This window comes from Silene latifolia, chromosome X (assembly GCF_048544455.1).
Source record: "Silene latifolia isolate original U9 population chromosome X, ASM4854445v1, whole genome shotgun sequence".
Classification (NCBI taxonomy): domain Eukaryota; kingdom Viridiplantae; phylum Streptophyta; class Magnoliopsida; order Caryophyllales; family Caryophyllaceae; genus Silene; species Silene latifolia.
In genome coordinates this window covers 112271561-112287952 of record NC_133537.1, presented here as the reverse complement: position 1 = coordinate 112287952, position 16392 = coordinate 112271561, and the positions used below count along the sequence as shown (strand labels likewise).

At 32.6% G+C, this 16392-nt stretch overlaps 1 protein-coding gene across 1 annotated transcript; it reads left to right on the top strand.

Moving 5' to 3' along the window:
* Positions 1-12138: 12138 nt before the first annotated feature.
* On the top strand, positions 12139-15473 carry LOC141618110 (uncharacterized). The gene is made up of 2 exons (XM_074435222.1): positions 12139-12858; positions 15408-15473. Exons 1-2 carry the CDS (start codon positions 12139-12141, stop codon positions 15471-15473), a joined length of 786 nt encoding a protein of 261 aa, XP_074291323.1.
* The last annotated feature ends 919 nt before the right edge of the window (positions 15474-16392 follow it).

Below are 16392 nucleotides of genomic sequence, written 5' to 3'. Positions count from 1 at the left end.
TTTTTTCTAATGTGACCCCCTCCATGATCTCTATAGAATTAATTACACTTCCTTAGTTCTTTTAATCTCTTAATCTTATTTAATTAAGATTAAACATTTACTTAAAACCATACATTATACAATTACACATTAATAAATTACAATTACAAAAAATTAATAAAATCTTCAAATAATCATCATCCACCTACGTCTAACATGGACAAATAAAATGTGAACAATACATATTGATTAATCATCTAGAATTTGTAGTAAAATTTATCGTGTAAATCAAACAAAAAAAAATAGCATGACTATTATACTACAGTATTACAAATACAGAGTATATTAGATCTAAATATTTTAACAAAAAAAAAAATACTAATATGACATTTTTTGAATTTTCCTAAACATAACCAATATAGTAGAGGTAGATCTGAAAAATTCCGTAAAAAATAAATTAATAAGAGAGTTTTTTTTTAAATCGAAAAAATATCTCCTTTCTATAAAAGTAAAAAAAATACTGATATGATATTTTAGATCTGAAAAATTCGTAAAAAATAAATTAAGGAGATTTTTTTTTACAAATCAAAAAAATATAAACTTTAAAATATATGCAAGCAAATATAAAATGACCCAAATATAACATAACCAGTATCTTACAAATAGATCTGAAAATTTTCATAAAAAAAATATTGGTTTTTTAGAAGAAAAAAACAGGTATTAAAAATGATGAACATCTCAAGAGGCATGTTTACGTTAAGAAAAACATAGAGATTTCAAATAAGTCGATAATTTTATAAAGTGTTGAACTAACGTAATATAGATCTTAGCCTTTCACTATATATATTTTTTTCATTAAAAAAAACTATATGACGATGCCTTGATTGTTTGGCTAAGGAAGAGGTAACCAATGATAAAAAAAAAATATAGGTAATCAAGTCATTTTCTAAGACAAATTAGCAATTTTGTATTTTATAAATTTATATCCCTTTTATTTTATTTTGATTAAAACTATAATTATAATTTAGAATTTAATGAAAAAATCATACTTTAAAGAAAATATAATAGTTTAATGGAAAAAATCTTATTTATTTCCTTATGTAAAAGTAGGGGAGTTTGGGCGGAAATTTTTTGATAATCATCATCATATCATATATCATATATTTCTTTAATGCAATAGCCAAGTTGCTACTGTGGCATCATAGATTTTTATCAAAAGTTGACATGTCACTTATTGAGAAAACAGTTATATAAGGAAAAATAAATAAATCTAGAGAGTAATTAAAAGTTACCTATTATAAAAATAGAATTTCCATGCTATTCCCTATTTTGATTTGAAAATTCAAATTAAATGTTCACACTACTAAAACAACTAAAATAAGGATTTTATTAGTGATTCGTGAATTCAAAAATATATACTGGCTATTTTTTTAGGAAATAAATTAAAATATTTTACACATAAAATGGGTAAAATGTTTTCCCAAAATGTTAGAAAATTATATGCATAATATAGTAACCATATTTGTCAATATTATTAAAAAGATCAATGCGTGAAAATGATTGGTAAATTTGAATATGTTAAAATATTAGCTTTATTTAAAAATGAACAGTTTAAATGGAATTAAGTATCTAATTTCCAGACTACAGTCAATCCCAATTTAAAATTAGTAATTTTGAGTCAATGTACTCATTACTTATACACCCAACTTCAAAATAATTTTTCAGCGCATGTAGAGATTTAGTTAATGATGATAGGTTTATTTGACGTACGATCTTATGAATAGGATTTCCCAATAATAAAAAAAACATATTTATTATTTTAATATACTTAACAATAACAAAATAATAAAATCTAATTTTTTCTTTCATTTTCGAACATATATAACTATGTTTATCGCCATTACATATTGACATTATCATGACTATTAACAATGTGTTATAGTTATATAAAATGAGTTATTAAGTAAGGAGTAAGTTTTCCATGTAGTTGTTAATATTAAAATTTTTAAAGTAATCCCGTGAATTTTCACGGGTTTAAACCTAGTACAATCAAAAAGATGTTAAGCTCATGGAACCCAATTAAATGTCGAGTTCACGTCTCAAAATTAGTGTTTGTATAACCTTTGATTATCTAAGACCCTTCTAAATGTCCAAACTTTGAAAATACTCTCTATGAGGAACAGTAGAGCAGTGATATCCGTGCATAACATGTGATACACAGTCCTGCTACAGTGCTCGTCTCCATCTTCTACTATCGTTCCTTCTTTCTTCATTTCTTCATCACTCTGCTGCTCCTCCTTCTCTCTTCGTTTCTTAATCACTCATTTCTTATCCTTATCTCATCCTAATTCTCTAAATTTCTTCTCTTATCCTTATCTCATCCTCATTCTCTAATTCAATCTGAATCGATGGTCGTATTTTTGATGATGAAGATTGCTCGCCTTGATGATTCCCCAGGTTTTCTATAATTAATCATTCAAGTTGGGTACTAACTTCAAAGAGGTCGCGGATCTGGAAATTTTTCGTGAATGATTAATTATAACTCGCTCAAGCCCAGGTATTGATTTCATTTGCTAATTTCCTCTCTTTTAATTTACTTATTTGTTGTGGTTTGATTTCCTTCTTTGCCCATTAATAGAACCTTTTAGAAAACTTGCGAACAGTAGAGCAGTGATATCCGTGCATAACATGTGATACACAGTCCTGCTACAATGCTCTTCTCCATCTTCTACTACCGTTCCTTCTTTCTTCATTTCTTCATCACTCCGCTGCTCCTCCTTCTCTCTTCGTTTCTTAATCACTCATTTCTTATCCTTATCTCATCCTAATTCTCTAAATTTCTTCTCTTATCCTTATCTCATCCTCATTCTCTAATTTAATCTGAATCGATGGTCGTATTTTTGATGATGAAGATTGCTCGCCTTGATGATTCCCCAGGTATTCTATAATTAATCATTCAATCTGGGTACTAACTTCAAAGAAGCTGTGGATCTGGAAATTTTTCGTGAATGATTAATTATAACTCGTTCAATCCCAAGTATTGATTTCATTTGCTAATTTTCTCTCATTTAATTTACTTATTTGTTGTGGTTTGATTTCCTTCTTTGCCCATTAATAGAACCTTTTAGAAAACTTGCTTGTGAAAACTTGATGATGATGGTCGTGCAAAGTTTTTTTTTTTGGTATAATTTTGTGTACAACTTAGGGTTTTAATTGGATTTTTGATTGGTTTGTTTGATTTCATAAGAATGTAGCTAACGAAGTGGCCTTAAACTTTCCGGTGTGGTAATACCTTCTGGTCACTTCATTGTGGCCTGCTTCTTCTTTACAAGGCCAAAAAATTGAGGTTAGTGTTGGGTTGGTGATTTATCTCCCATTTGCGTTTTGATTTTCGTCTTTACCCATTAATAAAACCTTAAGAAACTTGCTTGTGAAATCATACGCTTTTCAATTCCGAGATTTGGAAAGTACTATATTAATAGTATTGATCTTAATCGTAATGGATTTGATCTCTTTTGCAAGGGAGACATGACTTGGCTGTAAGCTCACTACAAAAAGATAACATGGAGGTGATAGCCATGTATCAATTCAGATAAATAAGGACTGCCATAAATTTCTTAGTCGAGTTTGGTAATTTCTGGTATTGCTTTTCATTCTGAATTTTTGCAGCAAATAATCATTTGTAATTTTTGAATCGGATCATTTCTTACACGAGTTTTGGTGATTTCTGGAATTACTTTTCGTGATTAACTTCATCTTTTGAGATTTAGGTTTTTAATTTCTTCTTTTCAGCTTATAATTTCTAAAATCTACGCTATACAGTGAATTTAACAATTTAGAGTTTCTGATTTGAATCGTTTCTTACTTGAAGTTTGGCAATTCTTTGGATTACTTTTCATTATAATTTTTTGCCCTGTCATTGTCCTTCTCCAGTTTCATCCACTCATTTTCCCTCTTTCACTCTCCATCGCGCATTTCCCCTTTTCAGCATTCTCCATTCCTCCTGCCTATTTTGTGTTTCTCAATTTTCAGTTGGTCGAATTCAATTTTTTCAGTGACTAGGTAAGTTGGAATTGTAATCGCTATTTTGATGATTTAATACTTGATTGATTGTTGAAGTACTTTTATGGGTATGAAATGTAAGGATTGAATCATCACGATAGGTTTTAACTTTGATGATTTTTTAAGGTTTTGGTGATTTTTTTATGTTTGTTTATTTTATTTGATGAAATAGGGTTTGCAGAAGTTGATTCTGTCGAAGATGGTATTGCGTGGTTCAAATTGGCAAATTCATTCCATTCATCGGCAATCTGGCATGGTATGTCTTCGATCTTATCGTTTATTATTACTACTTTTCGTTTGATTGCTTGATGATTATTTAGGTTTTGATTGTTATTGACTATTTAGATTTGGATTGCTTCCACTATTGTTTAAATTAGGTTTTGATAACTATTCACCTGGTTTTATTTTTTATTTTAGTTGTTGATTTTGGGTTTGATTTTTGATAAGATATATTTTGTACATGCTTTAGTGATGAACATGATCGTAGTGTTTCTGGTAGTAAATCAATTGAAGGATACTCTACACCTTTGCTAATCCATTCTCAGTCACCATTTTCCCCCTTTTCACTCGATTTTAAATTTGATGTTTACAGCGATAATGAAAAAACTGGAATCACCAACTTGTCTGTGCCACTTCGGGTGATTTATCTTGATCGTATTCTGTCAAATCAGTTCACATCACCGTGTTTGTAGCAAGTAATTAACCCGTTTTATTTTCTCCTTCTCTTGATGAACTCATTAATGATCAAAATGAACTCAACAAATTGATTGATTGGTTCATCTAGATCTTCTCCAGTTCTCGGTGATTGTTTCAGTGCTAGGCTTTAGGGTTTTGGATCATTTCGTTTCATCTATGTCTCATTTGTGAGTTTCTTATTGCTGATTTTATTGGTGATTGGTTTTGTCAGTTTGGTGATTATTTCGCTTTGGTGTGGAGTTTGATCGTAGTGTTTTTTTTCACTGTATTGGAAAGCTTTTGATGTCATGCTAGATTGGAAAGTGCGGTGGTTTTTCCTGAGGGGTGCTCTTTTCCGGCAAAGCCAGCGCTCTCTGAGGTATTACCCTTTCCTTGTTCATTATTCAACGCCATCCTATCCTATTTCACTCATAGGAAATTAAACTCACTCTCTTAATCGCATACTATTTCAGTCATAGGAAATTAAACTCCGTTCTAGGGATTTGGAGTGATTCGTAATTGTCTGTGCCTGTATTCTGGTTAGGGATGGTGAATAAGATTGATGAATTATGTTATGAAGCAGAATAATATGTGGTATGAATTGTGTGCGTCGCATATGTGCTTTTGTTTTAGTCATCTATTTGCTGATATTATATGTCTGAATGTCTCCTTGCTCCTGGTTACGTCCTTGCGTAAGCGAAATATTTTCCTTTCAACACTGTCTATGGTCGACTACATTTGTGTCTTTGTTTGTGATCATTGCTTAAAATTCATTTGTAGTTTCATATTGTTGTCCCCGTGGGAAATGTGGGTAAAAAATGAATTTAAATGCTGGATATTGGCAGGATAATAATGGTAATCACAGGGAATTATGTGATGAGTGAAGCTACAACACAGTCCCAGTTATGATAGATGGCCCCCACAATGCCAGAATTGTGAAATGATGACAATGCTGAAGATTAGAACTACTTTATGGCCTACTTTATGGCCTGGGATTCATCGGGGTCCTTTCCTTGTAAGCCTAAGGTAAAGGCTTAAAAGCAGAAACAATAAAAATTGCGTAGAAGTGTAATTTTGACAGCTTGTTCATTCAATCGTGTCGTGTATTCAATTGCTAATTTGAAACGCTTTTCTCATAAAATGTGTGCCAATCGGACGCGATGCGTCTTGGCTTGGCCAGATGGAGTGCATTTTTCAAAGGAGTGGTTTTTCATGATGCAAAGCTAGGCTACACCGCCTAAGAAGTGGCGTCGAGTTGTTTGATGGCGGAACCTCCACTTGAAGGTATTTGCCCTTTCCCTTTTCTTTCTAGCTTGTTGTTATAGAATGCGCTATTGAAGGCTTCGATTATGGAAATAACTCCAATTATTTTAGAGATCGTTGGGCGTAGCAACTAATGTAGAGGAAAACAGTGGAAGATAATAAGGCTACATTGAATTAGGAATATGAAAAGAGGCATGCCCACTACGCTTTTGATAATACATGCAAATGTTAATGTCGTCTTCAGATACCCAAGAAAACTCCGCCGTGTTTAATGCCTAACCTTATTGAGTTTAGCCACTTTTAACAATAGTTTACAAATTTGGACACCTTTCAGTTAGTGGTAACTAAACCAGAAATGGATACTCCTATGGCTGTTGAAGAAGGCTTCACTGTTATGCTTGCACCAATTTATACAAGAACTTGGCATCAGGATTAGTCCATGGCAAAAACAGAGCCACAACGAGACCTAACAGCATACTAGAGTGAATAGAAACAACTTTGCTACCCATAACTCCATATTTCTATCTATCAGGACTTGGAAGTGGTGTGGCCTGTGGCTAGGTTTTAACATCAGTAAAAGGTAACAATTTTTTTAATCAAACTGGCTGAACTTAATTTTTATAGCCAGTCTGAACTCTGCAAATAAACTCTACACTGCAGTGTATCCGGATTTTTTTTTTCATGGGTGTGGAACATTCAAGTGAAATATTACCGTAGAACAAAAATATTATTTATCCATTTAAGCCTTAACAAATGTGACATTGCTTGGTCTTGTTGTGGGCTTGTGGCTTTACTGATTTATATTGAAGGCTGTGAAAACGATATAAATTCAGTGGTGACTTGGAAACCAAATAGAATTTCCTATATTTATTCAAAAGGTTTAACATCCAAACATAGAGTTGGATGTAGTATTATACTCCGTATATGTGAAGACAGGTGGGCTATTGCATGAAAATTCACAATGACTGTCAAATTGTTATTTGTTTGTAGCTTACGCTTGTTTAGTTACTTGGTTTGATAGATTTGGCAAAAAGTCATTGAAAAACTCTGTTCCTAAGCTGATAAATTTTGTGTTATTTAGATTTGTCAGAGTTTTGATTCTGTGTACTATGATTATCAGGAGTTGCTAAGTTGGTACTTTGGTATCTCGTGTTTGTAACTACGATTATCATGAGGTAATTATGAGTACCTCATGTATGGTAAAGCAGATATTTCTCACTACAAGCCTTTATATACTTCTCAAGTGACAGTTTGTGTGACAATTTGTGTTTGCGGGTGACTAGGACATCCTTACTACTGAGAAGTGAGAATGCTTAGAGGATTCTGGACAACTACACAATACGGTGAATGATATAGTTTTCAGTGAGTCTAAAGATAGTCAGCTTGAAAATGCTACCAATGAAAGTGATGCAGGGCGTGAGAACTGAGAATAGTTCTGAAAATAGTGGGCTTCAAAATTCAAATCGTTTATAGTATTTTTAGGTTGAATTGCGTGTAAATTAGTATTACTGTACTTTATTCTACTGATATGGCGGGTGTCGATTGCGGGGGATTCAGATACACAAGATTCATACAATCTTATATGAATATTAATATGGTCAGCAGTTTTTGCTAATCGTTCCAATCTCAGTTTTTGCTCTGTAATTTCCAACTTCAAACTCGGATTGTTATGTGAATACACGTTATACTTAATCATGGGTTTATAAGTTTATTCCTAAGCTAAGATTTAAGCTAAAAATGTTTTTAGAAAAGACAGAGATGGTCCTTGGAACTCCGCGCGCAACGCGCGCGGTGAACCAACTAGTATAGTCAAAAGTACAATGAAAACAACTAAATATACAGTGATGGTGTATAGAGAAAAAAAAAAACAATCCGTACCATTTTGTAGCAAATGTGTAGTAGGTAATGACAAAAAGATTTCCGTTGAAACCATCTTTGTTGTAAACAATATTGTTAGGATTGGGATTTTACTGTGGATCGATGAGTTTACTTGGGTTGGATTGTAGAAGCGTAGATCCTACTAATTAACTAAAACACATAATTATGTTAACAAAATATGTTAAAATCTCGTGTTAAATTCTCAAAAACACCATTATCTTATCATGAACCCACAAACTGTTCCAGTTTATAATATTTTTTTATGTTAAATCATATATAAAATTTTAGTAACCGAAAAAATTAAAATGTCTCTTTGCTATAGTTATGGATGAGTTGACAAGGGATATTCAGGACGACATCCCTTGGTGTATGATGTTTGCTGATGATATTGTGTTGATTGATGAGACAAAAGAGGGGGTGGAGAGAAAGTTGGAATTATGGAGGCAGACTTTAGAGACTCGTGGGTTCAGCCGAGCGGAGTAAGACTGAGTATTTGAGGTGTCAGTTCACTAAGGTGGCGGGGTTGAGATCGACAGAGGCGGGGAGTATTATTTTCGATGGGAATGTTGTTGAGGGTTCGGATTTCTTCAGATATCTAGGATCTATTATTCAAAAAGATGGGGAGTTAGACGGAGATGTGGCTCACAGAATTAAAGCGGGATGGTTGAAATGGAAGAGTGCTTCAGGGTTTCTATGCGATAAAGATATGCCCCAAAGATTAAAGGGAAAATTTTATCGCACGACAATTAGGCCTGCCCTACTTTACGGCTCCGAGTGTTGGGCCGTAAAGCATTGTCACATTCAAAAGATGAGTGTGGCGGAGATGCGCATGTTGAGGTGGATGTGCGGACATACAAGGCAAGATCGGTTAAGGAATGAGGTGATTAGGGAAAAGGTAAAAGTGGCGCCAATAGAGGACAAGATGATGGAAAACAGACTAAGATGGTTTGGCCATGTGAGAAGGAGACCTATGGACGCACCAGTTAGGAGGCTAGAGACTTGGAGAACAGAAAAGGTCCCTAGAGGCAGAGGAAGACCGAGACAGACATGGTTGAGAGTGATAGAGCACGATATGAGAGTTCTGGGGCTTGAGGAGAGTATGGTGACGGAGAGGGCACAATGGAGGGAAAGGATACATGTGGATTTTTAGTATTTGATGTTTTTTTTACAGATTTAATGTTTTTTTTTATTTAATTTAAAAATTAAATTATTTATTTTTCTCTCCTTTATTACACTTTTTCACCAACCACTTTCTTATAGATTTTACCTGGTTCATTCCGGAGCCTTAACTCTATTTCGGTTTTTAAAAATCGTTTTAATCTTTTATCTCGATTTAAATTTTAAGTTTTTATAAAAGAAAGACGGAATTCGATTTTAAAACCCCTAAGTTTACCTTGACTTTCCATTACATTTTCGTTCTTCCTTTTTGTTTTTCATCTTCCCTTTTTTTATTCGCATTTTGAGGTGTGCGTTCACCCATGGACGGTTCGAAAGGATGATTCATGTCAGCCGACCCCAAATCATTTTGGGATTAAGGCTCTGATGTTGTTGTTGTTGTTGTCGGATCGGATCGTATAGTTGAATCGTAAGATCCTACAAAAGTAAGATCCTACCTAGGATCGGGAACGATCACCACTTTTTGAATCGTAGGATCGTAAGATCCTACGATCCGTATCGGGAGTTTAACAATTACGGTTGTAAATATATAATAGTAGAGTAGCAGTTGGTCGAGAACTTTATTAATAAGCGATTATAAGTAATTATAAACATAATTTGTTAAAATATATTATATAATAAATTACGGAAATTGGCCCATATCTTGTCGGTAGTGTTTTAGGTGGAAATTTTTGGAGCTTTCTTAAACTTTTAGTAGATATACTAGTATAGGCCCCGTGCAATGCATGCACGGTGTTTATAGAATTTTACCTTTTAGTATACTATATTTATAGAGTGTAAATTGACAATTCATTATTTTTTAACGTTTTACATCATTATATTTTTATAGAGTGTAAATTGACAATTCATTATTTTTTAACGTTTTTCATCATTATATTTTGATTTGAGAGAAAAAAAACAATTTAAGTAATACTCATAACATGAAATGTGTATTTTACTAAAAAAAGTTTTTTACACAGATTTAATGATATTGTTTTATAACTTTTTAATAGTATATCTTTTAGCTACAACTTATTTTACCGAGAATGAAATTTTTATCATCAAAAAACCTAGAAGCAATTCTTAAATAGGGAACTATATTGAAATAAGAAAGAAAATAAGAAATTATATCAAAATAGGGAAAAAAAATTTAGGCGGAAAAATTTTGAGTTTTTCCTGTTCATTTAGTATATAGGGGATGGGATGTTCCTCTTTTTGTCTTCAATTCATGATACGCGAGTGGACACTGAATACTTCCTAATTGCATATCCTTGTCCACGGGGTTTAAAGTTGCTATTTTTTTTATTAAGGAATCTTATTATCATCATTATATATATATTAAAGAAGACCCTTAAACTGCTGATGTGGCAGCATGAGGATCCAGGAAATTCACACTGGAGCTTTCCTATTATTTGGACAAAATTGTCCATTAACTCGCATAATAGTAATACAATGATTCTGTAGAAAATTCAGGGGCAAAAAAGTCAATTTGCAGTTCCAATCTCTCTTACTACTAAGAGAATAAAAACTCTTAGTAGTTTTCCCACCAATGCTACAAACTTGAAAATGGGCCACATCTTTCGATGAACACTAGGTAATTATTGGGCTATAATAATTTATTGGGCTCAAATCTTAAATCTCTTCTATTCTATCTATTCTATTCTAACTCATATTCGGATAATTAGTGATAATAATGAAAGAGAGGGACCCCCACTTTAATTCAATTAATGGATTCTCTATCCTATTTTATGTCTTATCTTGTGCCCCATTATTTCTCCTAATGATACATTAGCATTTTAAGATATAATATTACCATTTTTATTATTTCAAGTGTGATGGGTCAAAATCTTAAGGGGATGAAATCATGAAATGTAGAAGATGAGACATAAAAAGTGGACAATGATCTCGGTGATCTCTACTCCCAAAGGAGTTAATTGGCTAAAATATATATTTTTTATTCTAGCTAATATTCTTACTAATTAATGAAAGTGGATCCACTGTTAATTGGTTCCATTAATTTACTAACACTAATTGGCAAGTATATACCGTATATACATTATACTCAAATGATTTACACAATATTCATCATCCCTACCGAAATTATCTCATAAATTCCTTACACTCTTAATAATATAACTCCAAATTGTTTATTAGTATAATAATTTATAAAATATTTATACAAATAATTTTATTGAGAGTCTCTTTAGAAACCAAATCTAAAAATTACCGTGCTGTAGCACGGGAACTACACTAGTTTTCTAAACAAGGCGTTATTCACAATTAACACTTTTACCCCCAACTACTTTCACCATTATTCAAGCAGTCCATCTTCTCATAAAAAACCCCGGTACACAACAACCTCTAATTAAAAAAAAAGGATAAAATATACACAGCCACTACCATAATCGTCATTCCAATGGATTTGTTCTGGAAAAACGTCCAAAAAATCAACCCATCTCACGCATAGTTCTTCGTTGCGGTGTATCCCGTCCGACTTTCAAATCATGGGTTAACATTTATTTTCGTGTTTTTCTTCGCGAAAGTGGTAATTAAACCTCTTAACTTTGTTCAGTTGTGAAATTAGGCCTCATAAGTTTCAATTGGAGCAATTAAGCCTCTTAAATTTCACCAAAAGTGAAATTCAATCCCATTTCTAGAATTTTCACCAAATTCTTGTATTAAAATCACATTTAAAACTTCCTCCATTCTACAATGATCTACCCATTTACTTTTGGCTCAACAACCAAGGGAAGTAGATTAGTTGCAATTTGGGAGCTTAATTAACAAATAAAGTACAATTGTTAATTGGTGGGGTAAGGCATAAACTTCCCACCAATTTCTTAATTGTACCCGGTTTTTCATGTAAAGAGGGAGTGCAAGTTGGTGTAAAACAGTGGGGAAAAGGGAGGGAAATGAAAATTTGGATGAACTTTTAAATCTCCCACCAAATTACATCACTTCAAAGATGTGATTACCAAGACCTCAAGTCATGTTTCACCAGCAATAATAGGATTACATAACCAATGGTTCTCAAATAAAATTACACAAACTACTCTAAAACTTCTCAGAAAATTACAAGCATTACAAAAAAAAATTCAGTAAAATTACACAACCAATATTTAGGCTATGAAAAAACCAAATCTGACTGACGATCAAAGGCATAGAATCGTCTGCTTGTTGTTTGAGAGTTGCATAAATGGTAAACCTGCACATGGGAAGATGAATGAAGTGGCAAATAAGTTCAATGTGACAAGGAAATCTGTTTTTACTATATGGTCAGCAGCAAAAAAACAGAGAGAAGCTGAAGTGGCCATCAATGTGAGGAGTAAAATAAAGGGAAAGAAGGGGAAAAATAGATTACCTTGTCCAATAGAGGCCATAGTGGCACTTGATGTAGAAAAGAGAACAACTTTGAAGAGGTTGGGGAAGGCAATTGGGCATTCACCATCTACCTGTCATAGATGGGTAAAAGAAGGACTCATTAAGTCTCACACAAGTTCAATACATCCAGCATTGAGTGAAGACCACAAGCACATTAGGTTGCATTTTGTGATGGGCAAATTAGTCTTTGATAGGCTATTGAGGTGTATAATGTTCAAGGATATGAGTCACATCATTCACATTGATGAAAAATGGTTTTATATGACCAATCCAAAATGTAGGTACTACATTGGCAGCAATGAAGCACTACCTTACAGAAGTTGTAAAAGCAAACGGTACATAACAAAGATCATGTTCGTAGCAGCCGTATCAAGACCAACATACAAAGAGAATGGAGAAGTATTGTTTGATGGAAAGCTTGGTATATGGCCCTTCACTTATCAGGAACCACATGTCCCACACCAGGTATATATAAACAATTATCTAGTGATTTACGGTACGAAGGTTTAGATTTAGGATCCATTAGTATGAGAAAGAGATAAAAAATGGTACGAAAATTGAAGAAAGGAAGAGCAGACAATGAGGAAGATGTAGAGTGAAGATCAGAGAAGAAGTAGAATGGACAGGCGGCGGAGAGGAAGAGAGTTTTTAGGGTTTTTTTGAGAAGGATCTAGAGAGACGGTTAGAGAGAGGGAGAGTAAATAAGAGAGTATGAAATTAAATGATGATAGGGGGGGTATATGGAAAATCTGGTGGGAAATGAAAAAAAAAAGGAGGGAGTAATTAGGGGTAAACCGTATTATTAGTGTTAATTATAGGAAAATTAGGGGTTTAAGTAGTGGCAATATTTGTAAATAAAGATGGGTAACAAGGACAACTTAGTCATTTTCTATACCCAAAAATAGAAACAAAGGAAATGGGTAGATCAAAGTGAAATGGCCCAAATAGGAAAATGGGTAGATCATTCAAGAATGGAGGAAGTACAATTTATCAATTATAAAAAAAAATTTATGATTTTAAAACTTTTATATTTATATTAAATATTGAGAATTATTTTTTTTGAATTTTATAGTATATAGACAATTTATTATATATCTATGAATATTATATAAGTTATAAACAATTTACTAAATATGTATATAAAAGTGTTCTTCAATGATTAATAAATTATGAATTATTTTGTAAAGTTACAATTAGTAATTTTTATGATATTATAAATTATTTAATACTAATATAAAATATTTTTAATTAATTTTTTGTGAAAATATTAAAAATGGGGTTGAATTTCACTTTTGGTGAAACTTAAGGGGCTTAATTACTCCAATTGAAACTTATGGGACCTAATTTCACAATTGAATAAAGTTAAGCGGCTTAATTACTACTTTCGCGTATTTTTCTTTGTTGATTGTGGTTATGTAATTTTCAGAGAACATTTCATTGCACTTTATTTACATTGTTTGTTGCTAACTTCCGGGAGAGATGACAAGGTCTAAAATGAGAATGGGCAAGAAGGCAGGAAGAGCTAGGCAGTTGTGTTTGAACAGAAAAACACCCTTGAAGAGGACAATTGTGATCGACCCGAACCGGGACGCCCATAACGAGTATATAAAATCGATTTGCTTAGCCGTTGAGTCTTATATTTTGTTCATATGGGTGAATATGAGTATAAAATTGATAAGCTTAGAGCATCTTCAATGGTTGAACAAAAGAACTTGCTTGCAAATTCTAAAAGTTTCAAGCTAGTTGTTCAACCATTGGAGAGCTTCACATGAACTAGCTTAGTTTGAGCAACTAGCTCCATAGAGCTAGTAGCTCAAATGGTCCCACAAAGAGATATGTATCAATTAAATAAATGTTTATAAGTCCATTTTAAGCAACAACTCTTACAGCTTAACCATTGTAGAAGTTTATAGCTTAAAAGTGGTGTAGCTCAAAAATGTGATGTGGAGAGTTAAGCTAGTAGGGTTGTTGCGTACCATTGTAGATGCTCTTACTAGTTTAGATCTCGTGCAAATGCACCGTATTTTAGATTATAATATATAGAGAAGTGAGCATTATTAATAATTACACTTTAAATTTACTGTTAAATACAATATTGATGTGTTCTATTAATTATTAAGATAGAAAAGGGAAAACGTGAGGACACCTTTACATACGAAAATCATAATATCGTTACATTTACTAATTTTAATAAATATTGTGTATTTGGTGTTGTATTTTAAGGAAATTTTCGTATTTTATAAAATCACACTAATTATTATTTCGGCAATGTATTTTTCAAATAAGAGATCGAAAATATTTGTGATGGAGAAAATTCTTTAATATAATAATTAAAATATATTATGGTTAAAATGTGATAATAATAATAAGGAAAAAATACAAATAACCACCACGTATTTACGTATTATTACAAATAACCACCACGTATTTCTATTTTTACAAATAACCTCCTTATTTTCACGTATACTCCCCAATCACCATCGTATATATGACCCGATACTCGTTTTTCATATTTTCCGACTCATTAATTAACGATTTATCTGAAATACCCATATTACCCTTATCAAATAACACAATCCCAAATTAACATTATTTCTTTCTTCATTTACTACTGAAGACCCAAATCAATTAATTCATATGGAAATCCTAAATCCCCCAAATCAATTGATCCAATATGCTTTACAATTCTTCTTTACAATTCATCTTACCCCCTCTTTATAATTTTCCATAATTCTTGGACCCATTCACATGAATTCAGATTCAGTTCACATGAATTCAGGTTCACAAGACACATTCTGGGATGCACTAGGTTGTGCGACGAAATGGTGGATCGGAACTGAGTTGAACTGGCCTTATTCTGGGCTACTAGACTTGTGGTTCGTTTGTGCTCAATTAGTTCAACTTGTCAGACTTTTAAATTAGGTTCTGGTGCCGACTTCAAATACGATGATTCAAATGGCGGTGTGTGGTACTGGTAATGCCCCTGTCTGCTGCTCAATTGAGTGCGGAATCAGGTTGTTGCTGCACTTGAATTCGGCATGGTGGAGATGAGTGTTGGAGGCCGGATATTGGTGATTTAAGATTTCCAGATAAATCAATCGATTTGGGGGATTTAGAGTTCTCATATGAATTTTAATTGATTTGGGTCTTTGGGAAATGGAGAAAGATAGGAAATGTTTTGTTAATTTGGGATGGTACAAGTCGATAAGGGTAATATGGGTATTTTAGTTAAATCGTTAATTAATGAGTCGGAAAATATGGAAAATAAGTCTCGGGTCAAATATACGGTGGTGATTGAGGAGTATACATGAAAATTTGAATTTTTTGGCAAATTGGTGTTTATTAGTAAAATAATTAGGGAGTTGGGGTTGGTTTGAAACTATTTAGATTTATGGTGTCCACGTCATCAGTTTTTATTTTTATTTTTCCAGTTTTTATGGTAAGCCGCTAAGTTTCTTAGCGGCTTACAAATTTTTTTTTTTTTTTTTTTGAAAAAAAAAGGTGAATAGTAAAGCCGCTAAGAATATTAGCGGCTTTACTATTCATTTTTTTTTCAAAAACCGTCACCTTTTAACACTGATGACAGCCTATTCTAGAAATGAATAATCACCAAAGCCGCTAAGAAAGTTAGCGGCTTCCTTATTTCTCTATTTTTCATAAACTTATGACATTTATTATCAAAAAAATGACAAAGAGACAAAGCCGCTAAGAAACTTAGCGGCTTTGACTAAAAATTGGAAAAAAAATGAAACTGATGACGTGGACACCATAACTCTAAATAGTTTCAAACCAACCCCAACTCCCTAATTATTTTGCTAATAAACACCAATTTGCCAAAAAATTCTGAAAATTTAGGGGTTATTTGTAAAAATGGAAATACGTGGTGATTATTTGTAAAAATACGTAAATACGTAGTGGTTATTTGTAATTTTTCTTAATAATAATAATCTGAGTAAAATATATAGTAATCTTACAAACTGACTTATATCATGAAAGAAA

Excerpts from the sequence above, each read along its gene's own strand:
- LOC141618110 (XM_074435222.1), top strand. The coding sequence starts at position 12,139 with ATGAAAAAACCAAATCTGACTGACGATCAAAGGCATAGAATCGTCTGC. Across the intron at positions 12,859-15,407 it reads AACCACATGTCCCACACCAG|GTTGTTGCTGCACTTGAATT; the intron begins GTATATATAAAC and ends GTGCGGAATCAG.